General features: G+C 48.6%; 9 protein-coding genes across 9 annotated transcripts; 5 read left to right on the top strand and 4 right to left on the bottom strand.

Moving 5' to 3' along the window:
* Nucleotides 1-32: 32 nt before the first annotated feature.
* Nucleotides 33-493, bottom strand: N7471_001330 (uncharacterized protein; the record flags this gene model as incomplete). The annotated part of the gene is made up of 2 exons (XM_057274051.1): nucleotides 33-318; nucleotides 366-493. 2 exons carry the CDS (start codon nucleotides 491-493, stop codon nucleotides 33-35), a joined length of 414 nt encoding a protein of 137 aa, XP_057142230.1.
* Nucleotides 494-790: 297 nt separating this feature from the next.
* Nucleotides 791-2,041, bottom strand: N7471_001329 (Zn(II)2Cys6 transcription factor domain-containing protein; the record flags this gene model as incomplete). The annotated part of the gene is made up of 1 exon (XM_057274050.1): nucleotides 791-2,041. One exon carries the CDS (start codon nucleotides 2,039-2,041, stop codon nucleotides 791-793), a length of 1,251 nt encoding a protein of 416 aa, XP_057142229.1.
* A 521-nt stretch (nucleotides 2,042-2,562) lies between these two features.
* Nucleotides 2,563-3,587, top strand: N7471_001328 (SDR family oxidoreductase; the record flags this gene model as incomplete). The annotated part of the gene is made up of 5 exons (XM_057274049.1): nucleotides 2,563-2,599; nucleotides 2,649-3,077; nucleotides 3,166-3,268; nucleotides 3,335-3,452; nucleotides 3,519-3,587. 5 exons carry the CDS (start codon nucleotides 2,563-2,565, stop codon nucleotides 3,585-3,587), a joined length of 756 nt encoding a protein of 251 aa, XP_057142228.1.
* Nucleotides 3,588-4,741: 1,154 nt separating this feature from the next.
* N7471_001327 (DNA-directed RNA polymerase core subunit RPC19) lies at nucleotides 4,742-5,488 on the top strand (the record flags this gene model as incomplete). The annotated part of the gene is made up of 4 exons (XM_057274048.1): nucleotides 4,742-4,855; nucleotides 4,956-5,047; nucleotides 5,166-5,242; nucleotides 5,309-5,488. The coding sequence occupies 4 exons, from the start codon at nucleotides 4,742-4,744 to the stop codon at nucleotides 5,440-5,442; spliced, it is 417 nt and encodes a 138-aa protein (XP_057142227.1). The 3' UTR covers nucleotides 5,443-5,488.
* Nucleotides 5,489-5,687: 199 nt separating this feature from the next.
* Nucleotides 5,688-6,758, bottom strand: N7471_001326 (NADH dehydrogenase [ubiquinone] 1 alpha subcomplex subunit 6). The gene is made up of 4 exons (XM_057274047.1): nucleotides 6,628-6,758; nucleotides 6,460-6,521; nucleotides 6,140-6,286; nucleotides 5,688-5,961 (listed from the first exon to the last, which is right to left on the bottom strand). The coding sequence occupies exons 1-4, from the start codon at nucleotides 6,668-6,670 to the stop codon at nucleotides 5,842-5,844; spliced, it is 372 nt and encodes a 123-aa protein (XP_057142226.1). The 5' UTR covers nucleotides 6,671-6,758; the 3' UTR covers nucleotides 5,688-5,841.
* Nucleotides 6,759-7,072: 314 nt separating this feature from the next.
* loc1 lies at nucleotides 7,073-7,741 on the top strand (the record flags this gene model as incomplete). Its single annotated transcript, XM_057274046.1, has 2 exons — nucleotides 7,073-7,384; nucleotides 7,460-7,741. 2 exons carry the CDS (start codon nucleotides 7,073-7,075, stop codon nucleotides 7,739-7,741), a joined length of 594 nt encoding a protein of 197 aa, XP_057142225.1.
* Nucleotides 7,742-7,961: 220 nt separating this feature from the next.
* Nucleotides 7,962-9,698, bottom strand: N7471_001324 (putative hydrolase, alpha/beta fold family; the record flags this gene model as incomplete). The annotated part of the gene is made up of 6 exons (XM_057274045.1): nucleotides 7,962-8,147; nucleotides 8,211-8,339; nucleotides 8,392-8,515; nucleotides 8,570-8,650; nucleotides 8,707-8,867; nucleotides 8,922-9,698. The coding sequence occupies 6 exons, from the start codon at nucleotides 9,696-9,698 to the stop codon at nucleotides 7,962-7,964; spliced, it is 1,458 nt and encodes a 485-aa protein (XP_057142224.1).
* A 1,026-nt stretch (nucleotides 9,699-10,724) lies between these two features.
* On the top strand, nucleotides 10,725-11,930 carry N7471_001323 (uncharacterized protein; the record flags this gene model as incomplete). The annotated part of the gene is made up of 1 exon (XM_057274044.1): nucleotides 10,725-11,930. The coding sequence occupies one exon, from the start codon at nucleotides 10,725-10,727 to the stop codon at nucleotides 11,928-11,930; it is 1,206 nt and encodes a 401-aa protein (XP_057142223.1).
* Nucleotides 11,931-13,291: 1,361 nt separating this feature from the next.
* On the top strand, nucleotides 13,292-15,561 carry N7471_001322 (uncharacterized protein; the record flags this gene model as incomplete). Its single annotated transcript, XM_057274043.1, has 4 exons — nucleotides 13,292-13,609; nucleotides 13,669-13,779; nucleotides 13,903-14,018; nucleotides 14,067-15,561. 4 exons carry the CDS (start codon nucleotides 13,292-13,294, stop codon nucleotides 15,559-15,561), a joined length of 2,040 nt encoding a protein of 679 aa, XP_057142222.1.
* Nucleotides 15,562-16,209: the final 648 nt, after the last annotated feature.

Below are 16,209 nucleotides of genomic sequence, written 5' to 3'. Positions count from 1 at the left end.
TTGAAGCTAACAGACCAACGCCAGACTTGCTCTCACATAGCTTCCACCTCAGTCTGCCCCGTAAGCTTTCTCTTGCCACCAATCCACTTGACCTCCCAGAGAATAACATTGGTCTTCTTGGTCTTCTTGCCCGTTGCCTTATCCTTGGTCGTCCATTTACTAAGAACCGCCACCACGCCGTCTGGTTTCTCCGGGTTCTCCCATTGGAGTATCACAGAAAATTCGTCTTGAATCGATGTACTTGAGCCGCGGGCGTATTGGAGACCTGCTTTAAATTGGTCATAACTGTAGACGTTGTGGTTAATCCTGGCGATGTGACTGGGTCAGATGTGTTTATCAAAATGTACGGAGCTAGGGCAGTGTACCTGACTTCTAGGCTTGGATCAACTTGGTCATGGACAGCCTTGAGGGCAATCTCGTCGTTCGGTTGGATGAACAAAGTATCGTTGATCTGTGTCACCCACTGACTGAGAGATTGCTGTTGAGCCGACATTTTCTGTTGCTAGATGTTGTGAGCACATCGCCACGGTAAAGTTGTGTTGCACACCTACGGAAATGATTGTGTCTGAAGTGGAGGGCTGAAGAGCGTGGTTGAAGTTTGCAAGGTGGAGGTAGGCCGTATTTTATGCCCATCGGCTTCCAGAATCCTAAACATTTTCCTCTGGGTCGCTTTGACCTGAAATCGTTCCCGTTCCCTAAGGTCCGCCAGCGTCTGCGGATTTGCGGAGTTGCGGAGTTTCGAAAATCACCATTGGGCAGTTCTGAGAATTTGACTTCGTTCTTTCGGACTTCAAATCGAGCTGTTCCCTGCTCCCTCTAAACCATATCTAATAAAGTGGGTATGCCCCAACCATTCCCCGGTGGCCTCTATCCCCTTTAACATGGCCATTATCAGTACACCGAGCTCCTCTAAATCACCTGGCTTCGCCTTTGCTATTGCCTCATCCCAATGTGTCACCCGCACTTCGAGCCGCTCCCTCTCGCTGTATGCTTTCCGCCAGCTAATTTCTGACTGCGAATTCCAAAGCGCCGCTTGGGCCGTGAAGCTCATTCGCAAGTCTGGAACTGTGTCGTAGCCGAGCTTCAAGAATTCGTATACTCCTTTCAACATAAATGCTGTTATTACTGTCCGTCGGCAGCTCTCCTCGATCAGCCAGCGCTGCCAGTCCCTAAAAGTGCTTCCCGGCAGAAGTCGCGCCTCCGCTGGAGCCGGTGAAGAAAGCTGCACTTGATGCGTGCGTAACCTAAGTTGTGCCGCCCACATTATGAGAACTGGCTCGTCCGCTTCCGCTTGGGCCCTAAGGCGAATGTCACCGTCGAACAGTCTTATTATCTGGTATAGTATCAGCGCTTGCAGCGCCTCAAGGAGATTCATCTTGGAAGCGAGGAGCGGATCGGTGTTGGCGATCAGCTGTTGCCGTCTGTGCTCCAAGTTGCGAAATATTAGCAGCTGATTCTCCGTGTTTTTCATGCAATACAAAGCGCAAGCGCTGAGCGCATCCTGTAAAGCCGGAGGGCTTCTCTCTTGGAACAAGAGACGGTGGATGAACATCGTTTGCCCTGATTCGGAAAAAGTCTTCGGAACCACAGCTAACCTCTTTGCTACAAACTCCACGCGAGCTTGTGAAGTTGTATCCGATATCATTTGCCCGATACCGTTCGAGTTTTGCCGAGCGACGATATCTTCGATGACAGCAGAGCTAAAGAAATCATCTTGAGGTATGCTTGCCAGATTGAATGGATCATTACCGAAGTTGAAGAATGCATCATTCGTGCGGGGCGAGAGTATTGCAGCCGACGGTAGCGCGGGACTCCGCTGCAGTTGCCAATCACTGGATAGTCCTTCCGCAAAGGGCTCCGCAAAGGCAACATTTTCGTCTACATTTCTTCCCGTAGTTTGCCGCAGTCGGTCAGGATATTGGCCGTGGTATTCGCAGTCAGTCTTCTTTGCAAGGCAGCGTTGGCATTTGGGTAGTCCTTTGTCACATTTTCGCTTGGACTGAACGCATGCAAGACAAGACTTCTGCCGTGACGGGAGCATCGTAGCAAATACTTTTCCATCAGTATTAGTGCGGGGGGGTTGATGAAGTCCGCACTTGTTGCTCCAGAGTAGTTAGGGTTGATGAGGTAATGTTGCGGAGTTTGGCGGAGTTTGGCGCGGGATTTAAGCTTTCCACCGCTAGCAGTCGGAGCTTGGTCACAAAGTGGGCTGGCACAAACACAGCGAGATATCTGGTGTCCTCAAGGCCTATTGGTCCGACGCCTGATGCGGCAATTCAACGTTCCGAGCGGAATATCTTGGCCTACATCCATATATGCGCTTATAAATGCATAGTTTGAATCGGAGATCGGAGATGCCGGCGCTTTTAGGGGAGAAAGTAAAGGAGGCGGAAGGATTTAAAATAGAGTCGATGTCTATAAAGGCCACTACAGCTTTTTATTGCCGTCATCTTGCCCAACACTGAAGTCTCACCTCCAAGTCTTCTACCTTCAGAAACTTCTGCTTCAGACTATAATATTTCCCACTACCGAGCATCTTCTCTATCTAGCGTCAAATCAGGCATGCCTACCACCATCCTGATCACGGGTGGGAACCGCGGTATGCACCTTTGCCCCTCTTTCTTGTGCCCTTCTCATCATTTCCACAGGACTTGGCAAGGGACTCGTAGCCACTTACCTATCTACTCCAAACACCACGGTGATAGCGACGGTCCGTGACCTATCCAAGTCCGAGTCTCTGTCTGCTCTTCCTAAGGCCTTGGGATCCACCCTGTTTATTGTCAAGCTTGAGATAGCGTCTGCAGACTCTATAGCAACCGCTATAGACACGTTGAAGACCCACAACATTGGTGCTATCGACGTTGTCATTGCAAATGCTGGAATCTCTGGGCCGACCAAAAGTCTGGTTGAAGCACCTGTCTCTGAGCTCCAAAAGTACATTGATGTGAACGCATACGGCCCGTTCGAGCTATTCAAAGCTGTGCTCTCTCTTCTACGCTCTTCCGGTGCAGAGAACAAGGCGAAATTTGTCTTGATCTCGAGCGCCGGCGGAAGTTTGACGGCTATGTACAACTTCAGTAGGTGATGTCCCAGTGTTAAGTCGGTGTATCTTGTCAGATTAACTGCTTCTGAGGTAGAACGCTGACTTTGTACCTCCACATTAAGTGCCTATCTCCGCGTACGGGGCGAGCAAGGCTCTAGCTAATTTCCTTTTCAAATGGCTGGCGTTGGAAAATAAGGATGTGATTATTTGGGCACAAAATCCCGGGTGTGTATTTTTACTTCAAACATCACCTCTTAGGAGTGAAAGCTGCTAATTACATTCCGTGGATAGAAATGTGGACACTGATATGGCTCGAGATGGTCTCGATCTCTCAAAGAGTTTAGGGTTGGATCTGTCTTCAGTGTCCTTTACCCCTCCCGAAGAAAGTGCGCGTGCAATCAAGAACGTGGTATGTGTGATCGGGTGTAGAATGAGATGTGAATGTGATTGAAGCGACTGACTGATAACTTAACAGATTGACGGTGCGACTGCGGAGATGAGCGGGAAGTTCCTCGACCATGATGGCTCAGAGTTGACGTGGTAGAAAGTTGAACGGCTAATATCGTGGGGAAATGCGGGGGGAAGCGGAATCTAGTCCTCGTCCTCCCGTTGACATGAGTAGTAACTGTCAATCTTTGAAGGTCGTGGGAAGAAATCCAACGCTTGGGCACAGTTTCTTGAGCTTGTCCCCTCCATTTTCAAGGCCTCGCAAGGAGAAGCTCAGTCAAGCAGGTAAAGCGAAGAAGGATTGATATTCAACTATCTATGGAAACAAGGTAACGAGTACTTATAGCTCAAGTTATGTACACCGAAAGATGTCCTGCCTCAGGGGTTGATCGATCGTGTCATTTTCATTTGCAATCTGATTAAAACCAGCAATTCTCGTTATTAACCCTCGATTTTTCTTTGGTTTCTAGTTAATATAATTAAGCCAAGAGGGTAGTCTTATAAGGAAGCGGTACGCCTAGTTATAGCTAATAACCTAATCCGAACTAGCCTTTTTTAAAAGCCGATTAGCGGCCTTTTTAACTAGATCTAGGGGTAGCGAGGTATGGAAGTTATCTAGGATTCTAACCTAGCTAACTAGTGCTTGTTCTTAAATTTAATTTAATAATCTAGTTACTTTATCGCAGTTAGTATTAGACTAATAGCTATAAATTCGGTTCTAGAGCCACATAGCGGAGTGTGTTGGGCGCTTGGCACGGTTATATGGACGATGGTTAATAGGCACAGGCTGTAGCGATCACTGTATTGCGAGAACATATATAGGTTGGGGGACTTTTTCGACACATAAGAATACATAAATACATTGTCATACAAATCTGATTTTCACAAGCTTCTAGAAAGAATCATCACACCCTTTATTTCTACAAAAGACGACACACAATACAATTTTATAGATGACAAAAACAGCAGGCGGTGAGAGCCGACTATCGATAACCCACCTTTTTTTCTTCGCGATAATCTTCGACTTGGAGATCCAGATCCAGATCGCGCAAATTTCTTAGGCTAAAAGTCCGACCGAACTTCTTAAGCCAAACGCCAGCAAGGACATCAACCTACTGTCTTGCAAATCCCGACCCAGCCAAGCCACCAACCATCCCTCCTAATCCCCGCATCCACTCGAACAGCCCTCGACGAAGCGTCAAACTTATTAAATCACCTACATACCTCACACCTCTCACCAAATCCAACACAATGCCTGAGTCCGTCCACTCCCAAGACCTGGACCAGTCCATGGTCGACGCAGAGCAGCCCACCGAGCTCCCCCAGTCCAACGACCCCATCCTCGAGGAGAGACAGATTGTCGTGGTATGTATCCGATCTGCGGATATGCGAATTGATCTCAGGATTAATATATCTCTGGATATGTTCAAAGAGAAAACACCAAGCTAATACAATACTTTCTCAGCTCCCCGGCGCCACCGACACCGCCGCTTCATTCCAGTTCGAAGGCGAAGGCCACACCATGGGCAATGCGCTGCGGTACGCAATTATGAAGAAGTGAGTGTATCTTGCTGTGATTGCGAGGCTAGATTCGGCTTCCGTACCGGATATTTTCTCGGCATTGAAATCCCCGATCTAGTCTGGGGGAGAACATCGTCACTGACTTATTGAATAGCCCCGCCGTTGAGTTCTGCGGTTACACTATCCCCCACCCCTCGGATCCGAAGATGAACGTCCGTATCCAGACTAACGGTATGTCTTGCTACTGTCTTGTCTATTGGAGGAATGGAGGAATGTTTACTGACTGTCTGGCTTCAGATACTACTACTGCTCTCGAGGCTCTGGAGAAGGGCTTCAATGATCTGATGGACCTGTGCGATGTCGTAACGGAGAAGTTCACTGCTTCGCGTGATCAGTTCAATGCGGAGAGTGGAAACCGTATGGAGGCATGAGGTTGTTTATTTGCATATGTATTATTTAATTGGCGTTCTGGGTAGAGGGAAAAGTACATTTACCTATCTCGGGCATGAGAAGTGCTTGTTTTTGGTTTCTTTGGTATATATATTTATAAGAAATACTTGATGAAGATAGAGGAGTTATTCATATGAGATGTTCTACGAAACTAATATTGCTACGAAGGTTGTGCTGTCATAGGCCGAGTATCAAGTCTCGAAGCTAGGCGTATGCAGAAACTAGATAGGAACGATATAAGATAATGGAATGGCTTATTCAGACAATATATACACATCATGTCTATCGATGGCGCAGTTCCTTTAACTGCCACATCGCGGACCAGAAACGAGATGAAGAGGATAGGAAATGAGAGAGAAAGAAGGGGCAGAAAGAGGGGTTTAATTGCGGCCCTCGAGGAAACCGGAGACGAAGTTGCGGGGTAGCCGCGCGCCAGGGTCTTCTTCTGGGCGGAAGTACTTCATAACATGAGAAAGCTGCTTCCAGTAGTTAAGGGTTTCCTGCATTGAAATGATGTCAGTATTTGATCCTGGAATTGCGGGGTGACTGCAATAATGAACAATCAAATAGAGACAAAGCAGAAGCAGCATTTGCTTCTCATAATTCTCTTCATGAAAGAATCCGCATGTCGAAAAGGCATATCATATATCCGGACAGAAAAGGTGGACCTGGACTAACCTGGAACTCGGCGTGGCTCTGGTACAACAGCACATCCACGACGGACAATTGGCTGACGTAGCGGTGCTTCTCGAACTCCTGGCGGATCTTCGTGCGGATGGCGGATACGGGCATGCCCAGGGAGTACATGGTCTGGATCTCCGGGGACTGTATTTGGTGGTATCACGTTAGCTGAGTCCGTTGCGGGGTCAAATTGTAGCTTTTAAGCCAGAGAAAAAAGAGTCACTAATCAATCCCTCATGCGATATCCGCCTGGAACGGAGGAAAAGAGCATATCAAGGGAGAAAGTGTATCGGGCTGGGATCTCGGGGTAAACTGACCGCGCGGAGCCATTCGCGGTACGACTTCAGGACTCGGTATTTCGCATCGCCCCAGTTGACAGCTAGAAGACAAATATGTATATTAGCACCTTTTCGCAGGTGGAATAGACTCTATTGACGATCCCGCCGGGTGGACGGCGGAACGCATCGGGCGTGGAAGAGACGTACAGGAGCGCGTGCGCTGCGCCAGATAAGTAGGGTTGATAGTCATATTGGAGGAGAGTTGAGTGCCCACTCAATCCAGTGCGGTTCAATCACTGGGTGCAGAAAGACGGGAGGGAATTGAACGTGGGTTCCTGAGCTATGAGGGTGGAGGTTTCGATCTGAGGTTGGTGGTGGAATGGGCCGGGCTCACCGCCTGCCTTTTCAAAAAAAATCTTTGCGAATTTGGGGATTATCGGACCGTCTGCGCGACGTTTCTCTGCTCTTGTTTTTTTTCCGTCGAATCTTTTTTCGATATCTCTGATTCTGTCGCGGGGTTATTCGATTCTCCTTGGGTTGTTGAAGTAATTGCAACTCATTTCTCGCCACTCTATCAATCTTTGCATTCTTCCCACTCTCAGTCCGCCTCGTCTCAACTCAATCAACCGTTCAATTCCTCAAGCACTACGAAATGGCTCCTAACGTTGGAGGTGCTAAGGGAGGCGCAAAGGGAGGTGCAAAGGGAGGTGCAAAGGGAGGCAAGTCTTCCAGCCTGTCCTCTGCCTCGCGCGTCAGCAAATCGGCCAAGAAAGATGGTCCCAAGCGTCCCCCGCCTAAGGAACAGAAGACCAAGTCCCGGACTGCCAACGAAAACTTGAAGAAAAAGAAGAAGAGAGTATACACCGAGAAGGAGCTGGATCTGCCCGAGTTGAACCAAATCACACCTGTTGGAGTGATCAAGCCCAAGGGCAAGAAGAAGGGCAAGACTTTTGTCGATGATGCGGTACGTTTTGTTTCTCATGCTCTGTTCTCCTGATTGCACTCTATGGAAGCCTGGTACTAATACTATCATATACAGGAGGGCATGATGACAATTCTCGCCATTGTGAACGCCGAGAAGGAAGGCCAGATCGAGTCCAAGATGATGAAGGCACGTCAATTAGAAGAGATCCGCGAGGCAAAGAGGGCCGAGGCCGAGGCCCGCATGAAGGATAGGAAGAACAAATTCGACGACGTCAAGGATTCCATCCGTCAAAAGAAGAAGGGCAGGGGTGGTGACAAGTCTGCGGAGCCCACGAGTATCAAGGATAGTATCTCGAAGCCCGGGCGATCAAAGAAGAAGACCGTTGCATTTGCTTGAAAAAAAAGTCTGAAGATTTGTGTCTATACTTTGATTATGTATTTAGATGTCGGGGTTCGGCGTTTTCACCGGTTTATCAATCTATGTCTATCGGAACAGAAACATCATTTACAAAAAAAACACCGAAAATGGTTCCCCCATTGTAAACCAGACCTGTCGCTTTCGAATATGGCGATTGTAGCAGTTGGTTGGGAGGGCAGAATGTTTGAGGGGCAGCCAATTATTGCCCCAGAGGTAGTGCGAGTTTGCGTCGCATCGAGACGAATTCAGGCTTAGGTGCGAGGTCGGGCTCTTTGTTGGCGCCGGTGTGGCTGGCAATATTTCCAGGGAGTCTTTCAGGGTGTTCGACAACACCAGGGATATTAGTGTCAATTTCCCTTGCCATTTTGTTCAAGAAGTTCGCCACCTGAAGAAAAGGGTTAGTATTAAGCTCATTTTCGATGTCAGTAGTCAATTGCGAGTTACATACCGGCTTGACAAACCACCTGGATCCTCCAAGCTCGAACCAGCCTAGATGGCCACCCCACGAGGTAGTCAACATGACTCCATATGGCGTTTGGGTCATTTCCTGGTAGGGCAGAGCCTCTCGGCAAGCAATCTAATAAAGTCAGCGAGATTTTCACGGTTGACGTGGAAGACTTTAAACTTACAGGATCATCCTCTGCTTGAATGCTAAGGAAAGGAATCCTAATAGCAAGCATGGACTCGGTGGAGGTGGCATCACGGTAATATGCTCCCTCGGTGGGGTAGCCCCAGGTCGGGCATTGCAGAGCTCTGTTGCATGTTAGAATTGTATTCGTTTTGAGATTCAGAACATATTCTTCTTACCGGTCGAACTCATGGAGGTAGGTAATGTTTCTTATCGTCTCAACATCGATGCGAGGGTTTTTGGAGACTTGATCAACATGTCTGTTTTCCAGAGGGTTAGTTAACATTTCACATCAGCCGAACAGACAGGTACTTACGCCTCAAAGAGCTTCTTCATACTTGTCCCCATGGTTCTGCTGTATACTTCCTTGCCAATCCATGTGCTTTGCAAAATCGTAGAACCAACATCCAAGTTCCACGGGCTCGCACAAATCACGGCTGCCTTCAATTGACAGGCATCACCTTCCTCTCCTAGATACTACACAGTTTGTCAGTGGGGGTGTAGATAGTCAGCTTTGCAGGGGGGCCATACATTAGTGAGGATGTTGGCTCCAAGTGAGAAGCCAATTCCAAAAAGTGGGCGATTGGGGAACTGCTTCCTGAGCCACTTCACAGACTGGCGAACATCCCAGGTAGCTCGGGCGTTGTAGAGAACACCGGTACTGATGGTTGTCTCCGCACATCCTCTCGAATTGACAACACATGCTTCCCAAGCGCCATCTTTCACAAGCGGTGCGAGGACTTCCCGCAAGTAAACTTCATGGGAGCCACCACTCAGACCGTGAAGAACGACAAGCATGGGTTTGGTGTCATCCGAGGGCAACGCAGCAAATTCGCCTTGAGAGAAAAACGAAGTGCGTGGCGGCATACCGGACTTTTGCGTATACTTTCTCGCTCGATCAATAAGCTCCGGGTCTTGAGGAATGTCGTACGGTTGAACCACAAAATCCATGGCATAATGGCCAGTGAATGCGGGGCTATCTGACTCGAACATTTTACGTTTGTAGTAAACGGGAACATTGTCATATTTCAGAGTGGTCCAGCACGTCTGTAGGTGTCCATTGAACAAGAAAGGGTTTAGGTTGCATGTTTCTGGTGTTGCAGACCGACAGACATCCACGAACGTGGTTTGTTCCTTAGCACCTGCGGCGCCAGAAACTTTGGTCAATGTCAACTTATTGTCCTTGGCGTGATGGAAAGCTATGCGGCCCTTGGGACGAAGCCATGAAATCAAGCCCATAGCGATCAGCCCAGATAAGAGGACCGATAGGGGAAATGAGTTCAGAAGCGCTGAGATGAGGTCGAGCATGAGGGGTATCAAGCACAAAAGAATGCTGAAATTAAGCAAACAGACAAATCGATATCGCAATGAAAGTCGTTCAACTTCTATATGCTCTTGACAAAGAAAAAAAAACTGGCTTGAAAAGCACGATGCAAAAATCCAGGATCCAGCCCAAGACGATTGATAACAGACAGACCTCGGCAAAAAGTTATGTTTAGATTTTCCGCCCAGGCCCCAGTATTCTACCCATGGTTCGATCTGACTAATCCAATTTTATCCCATTGCACGTGATACACATAGTTATACATGTTGTCAGGTGATCTGAGCCTCAAGGTGGCTTAGTCACGATTATGGAAGGTTGCACCGGGTTGCACGGGCACACCTGACAACATGCGGGCGTTTTTGTTTTTGTCATACGCCAGAAGTCAGTTGACGATGTCATAGCGCATACAAGGCCTGAGCTCAGATTTGATGCAGGAAAGAATCCTTATCTGGTGTAGTTAGGAAGATGTTGGGGACATTCCGCCGAATATGAAGTGATAATGATATGATGCTCAATGCGGCAATTTGCTTTCCGCATGCGGAAGCCCTAAGTGCACTTCCGGCGTGAAGCACAGGGAGAAATCCCCATGTCTTCCGACAATAGCAATGTCCTTCTTAAAACTGATCAAGATAAATGTAGGGTTAAAATATTGAGATATCCGGTGCTCTGCATATGGATCATCGGACAAAGAACGGCTGAGCCACCAATGATCAGTTCCTCTTATTCTTTATATGTAATGCTGATAGCATTAACTCCCATCTTTTCTGACCCAGTCCCATGGTCCGTTTCCGGGAATCTTTATTTTCCAGCAGACTATTTCAAGGTCAAAGGATCCATACCTTTTCTCTTTTCCCTTTGAAGGTGATGCAGCACTGTTCGTCACACGATGCGCTTCTCTACTACAGCATGATAGTAACAGTCGAAACGCCACTGTCCATATTGTTGATTCACAATCTCTCATGAGGCCTGGTCACCAAACATCTTTTGAACGACCTTTGATCCAAGCACCCATGACTTTAATAGGGGAGTCCCCGTCCGACATGTCTGATCGTCTATACCGTGCCACAAAGAAGTTTAAAACCATGATCAAGATGAGAACCTGGTCCCCGAAACGAGCCAAGAAGCAACAGGAAAATGGCCAAGGCCGTTGCTACCTAATGGAATTACCCACCGAGCTGTTGCTGGAGATCATATCCCATCTGACAGTGCTGCCGGAGGCTGCGCTGGCACTGACCAACAAGCGCATGTTCGCAATCTCTGGAGAGATCCTGCTCTCGAAATCCCTTCGATTCAGTCGGGACTTTGCGCCGCTTTTCCACCATTACCGCAATGATCATAACTTTGTCACACCCCGGTGGTCATTCCTCAACTTATTGGAAAACTCCCGCTGGAAACTATGCTCCAAGTGCTTGAAACTCCACCCTCGAGCCGCATTCTCCTCCAGAGAGCTGAGGCGGAAGCCAGAGAATCGAACATGCAATGTTGGAGAGTTAGCAGGGGTTGTCGATTTGTGCCCATGCAAGAAATTAACTTTCCGCGACAAACTTGACCTCGCGGATCATGTTCGAGTGCGGCAGGTGACGCTGCAACCCTTGAAATTACAATTTGGGAAGGCCGTTGATGACCGCTACTGCTGGCATACATGCACCGAGCAGTATGGCCCAACCGAGCTGCAGACATCTTTGTTTCCAGAAATCAATGCCGACAACCAGCTGGTTATTCGCACGGAATACCAACTCACCACCGAGTCGGGCCAAGTTGGCAAGGAAGATTATATGACACCACGCTTCGGGTGTGCACATCGATCGGTCGACCTGTGGCTCTCGAGTGTTCACCAAACCACTATATGCCGCCTTTTCGACTCTCTCTGCTCATCCTGCAAACGTATATCGGTCTGCAGCGCATGCGATACGACGCTGACCTGTCCACGAAAATCACCATTCCATTCTGAAAAGTCTGGCAGAGCAACATATTCATTCTGGACGCAAAGAAGCCTCGGAGGGACGGGTCCAGTTCCTGATCCGGCTTGGGGAGCACAAAGAATCCATCCAGCCGAACCTTCAGTCAGTGTTGAAAACTGCAACGAGTTGTGTCCTTGGACAGTGCGCGAACATCCTGCGCTTTCATTTGCGCCGAGTATAGAACAGGAAATTATCGATTCTGGAATAGGTAACCAACCCATCAACCAACTGTACACATACATCAACATGGTTTAACCAATTTGTTCAGCTGCAAGAGAGGCCTTGGCAAGATCGTAAGGAGTTGGTGGACCAATTGGGGTTCATTTCTTCTCTCGTTTCTGGATTTTGTCAGTACATGTTGTATAGAGAGCATCGTTTCAGCGCGTTAGATTAATCTTTTGGTTAGCATCATGTATCTAGGCATGATCCCTATAATTCAATAATTCAATCATTCAGACAAGAAGTAACGGCCACTAATAAAACGGCTCCTCTTTTAACATCTTTCGTAAGGTCCTTTGTTGAAGTCTTTTGGATATATATCTTCTTTGTCTTATCCAAGTATCTCATTGACCGAAAACACACCCAAAACTCAAAACAAAATTGTAAATTGTCAAAGACGAGATAACTTTTCAGATGTAGAACATGTACCTCGATGGAGAAGAGTCGAGGTAATCACAACATCCCTTATCAGCTGACCGCCCTGGGGTTTCTCCGGACCGACACGAGGATCCACGCTCACCATCTCGCGCGTTCGACTTCATACTCGATTTATACGAGTATTGTCTGTTTCTCGGGGCGATGAGCTTCCCACCACCTGGTCCCGGCCAATACCCGCATTATCTACCACCGCCACAGTATCAACACGGGCAAATCCCCCCGCAGATACTGTACAATAATGCCGTTCCTCCGCCGCCCCCATACGATGCCTATGGCAAGCCAGCAATGTATCCTTCGGCTTTGATCCCATATCCTTCATACCCATCGACATATACTCCACAGCCACAATCACAGCAGCAGCAGCAGCAGCAGACGCGTCCTCCGCCGCAAACTCCCCCGCAGCAGCCGCTTCAATTACCACAGACTCTCCAACCACGACCACAGCCAGGGCCACAACCAGGACCACAGCTTCTCCCTCAACTACAATCCCCCCTCCACCTCAGCCGCCTCCTCCCCCGCCTCCGCCTCCGCCTCAAATTCAACAAGAAGAGCTGCAACATCAGTTTGTCAATCCGGCTCAATTGTTTGTACAACAACCTCTGCCTACTGCTCCGCGATCCCGATACACCCAACTCTCTCCTCAGTATGGCGAACCATCTTTCATCCCGAGTGCTAGTCCTTCCAAATTACCACCGGTTTCTTTGCCAGCTCCGCCGCAAGTCAAGCCTGTTCACGTTGCTCCTGCCCCGTCTCCTATTACTCCTAAACCAAACACCCAAAGCAACAAAGCACAAGCCAATATTCATACACCACAAGCACACCCTATAATCAAAACCGAACCCACGCCATCCAAGATCTCTCCTAAAGTAGAGCCTCAGAAAAAGCCTTCTACACCTATTGCGACGCCGAAACGACCCCAGCCTGCTCCATCGCCAGTGACACACTCTACTCCGCAAATTATGATCCCAGCTCCTTCCCCACTTATTCAGGCAAGAATTCAAAACCAGACTCCGAAGAAGCAACCTCAACCACAACATATTGAAAAGAAGAGACAGCCGAGTCAACCAAATGCCGAAAAGCATGGGAAGCCCATGCCTGCCAAATCTACGAAGCCTCCAGTCGACTATCAGGTTCTGCTGTTGTCCCTGGCTGATGAATATCTAAATGCAGCTCATGCTCGTGGAACAACCACCTCATTGACTGCTGGCGAGACAGACGTTGAGGAATATTACAAGCTGGTTGCTACCGGATTGGGCTGTTTGGAGGCTGTCTTGAAGGTTGGTGAACTGCTCCGTTGGAGAAATTCCGCACTCATGCTAAGCAAATGATATGGTAGAACTGGCGATTGCAACCTCGCAAAGAAGCTCTTGTTAGACTTCGCTATGCGCGTACATTGTTCGAGGAAACCGACAATGACATCGAAGCGGAAACAGCATTGAGTAAAGGGGTGTGTATTTGTCTTCCCCCTCTATTCCAGAAAAAGTCACTAACTTGAGCAGATCGATCTTTGTGAAAGAGTCAGTCAACCAAACCTTGATAGTGAATTTGTTTCGATCTCTGACTGTTATAGAACCGTATGCTTGACTTGAAATACAGCATGCAGCACCTCTTGGCACGAATGCTCCACAAGAGGAACCCTAAAGCTTCCTTAAAAGCGGTCGATGGGATGATTCAGGATGTGGAAGCGTATGTACCATACCAATCCCTTTGACCACGGAATACTAATAGCTATAGGTACCGTCATGCCGCATGGGAGTACGCATTTCGTTTCCTTCGAGTATCACTCTCGTTGTCATCTCCGTCACACCAAGACTCCGTGCAAGCGTTACAGCATCTCCACAAAATCACGGCTATGGCTAGTCGTAACGGGGATAAGGCTGTTTCAGCAATGGCCGCTGTCATCGAATCACTTACACACTTGCAACAAGCGACAAATTCCGATTCTATCGAGCAGGCGCAGCGCGCCGTGGCTGCCGCGCGAAGCCATCAACTGAACGATGAACTTCGCCATATACCTCAACTTACAACCTTGATTCAAATGGTCGATATCTGCTGCAGTCTTCTAGAGTACGACGTCAACCAATCTGGACAGAAGTTGAAGGTCATGCAGGCTTTGATGGACGAAACTCTGAGCGACAGCAACTGGCGTCCCGATGGGTCATTTTCGGTCCCACTCAATGGTAAATCCGCCGGGCCGTCATCTATTGACACAGGTGACATCTTGCAGGTTCATAATGGAACGTTGCTGTTAAGCTTCAACTGGCTTCCTCAGCACGATCTTTATGCGCTTTGCTATTTCCTAAGCTCAATCACGCTCAGTGCCAAGAACTCATATGATGGCCGGAAAGCAGAGAAATATCTCGAGGAAGGGCTTCGAATGGTTCAAGGCAATTTCAAGGCCCCTCAAGAAATTTCAGAATCCATGGTCAATGCCAACCGTCGGGTTCAGTGGCGTCAGTCCCTCTACTGCAATCTTCTCCTCCAACGAGTCTTCCTGGCCTGCGCTCGCACTGATTGGGATCTTGCCAGCCAGACTCTCAACGACCTCCGACAAGTCTTCCAGGAGCTTGGTTCCAACCTTCCGGACACCATCGAATGTCTGATGGAATATGCCGCCGGAACCATCGCACAGGCAACTGGCGATCTCAAGGCCGCGCTGAACATATTCCAATCAGTAGTTCTGACACTAGATCCCGCTACCAGCAAGACAGGACGCAATGACCCCTGTCGTGATACGCGGATTCTCGCCGGTCTCAACACAGTCCTCATTCTCCGTGACCCAAGCCACCCGTCGCACTCCCTGCTCAGTGGCGTTCTAGCAACCCTCGAACCCTTCTGCCAAAGCAGTCCAAACAAGTACATACAAGCTGCCTACTTCCTAGTCTGTGCAACCGTTCACTCCGAGTCAACGATCCAAACAAAACAGTACCTCCAGCAAGCTCTGCAATCCGCCACCGCAATCAGCAACAGCCAAATCACCTGCATGACCCTAACATTCATGAGCTGGAAGTATTTCCGCGGGGTGGTCGGCGAGCAAGCCGAGAAAAGCGCTCGAGCCGGCCGTGCAATGGCTAAACGAGCTAATGACCGTATGTGGGCGAGCGTCACCGACGACATGCTGGCTGAGACTCTGGAGCGACAGGGCAAGGGCGAGGAAGCGCAGAGCGTCCGTGAGGAAGGTCAACGCTTGGTCTCGGGTCTTCCGCCCCGTCTGAGACGTTCGGTCTGATTGGCTTTTGTCTATTGCTATCAACATGATATACCTTTTTGTTTTTTTTTACGTCTTTCCCCTTGGCGTTTGTTTCAAAAGTGTTCCTAGGGAGGCGCTCGTTTATGATACCATTTGATGGCTACCAGGGAAGGCGTTTGATATCTCCTGCGGTTATTGACAGTGATGCGAGCCGGTAAATGATGTTATTGGCGAATCAAGAAATACCTTTTCGATACCCTAAGCACGGAAATTTGCCTAGTGATATATGTAGCGTAGGAATCGTTGACTTGAAAACATTGATAGGATTCAGCTCCGGGCGTGTATATCACACCACCCTAGGAAGATCATGAGTTGGTTCGCTCCCTATAAAAAAGAACATGAACACCCGACATCCATGCGTAATGTACAAACACTATGGTATAAACCAGCCTGCCGTCACAGGCTCAGGCACAAGCTCCACCAGCGGAATCCCGCTGGACGAAACATCGAAAAAAAAGGAACAAGGACAACAGCACCCGCCGAAGTCAACTCCATGCCCCACAGTACGCCAGCAATGTCCGCTAAGGTCTCCCTTCTCATGCGCAGGAGAAGAAAAGCCCCCTTCACACCGCGAAATTAATATTAAACTCGCAAAAATCGAAATAGTCGAAACAGTCAATGGAACAG

The sequence above is a fragment of the Penicillium samsonianum genome, assembly GCF_028829775.1.
Source record: "Penicillium samsonianum strain IBT 33392 chromosome Unknown utg000001l_segment0_segment0, whole genome shotgun sequence".
Lineage (NCBI taxonomy): Eukaryota > Fungi > Ascomycota > Eurotiomycetes > Eurotiales > Aspergillaceae > Penicillium > Penicillium samsonianum.
The sequence above is the reverse complement of the archived record's forward strand: the minus strand, read 5'-3'. Positions and strand labels throughout refer to the sequence as shown.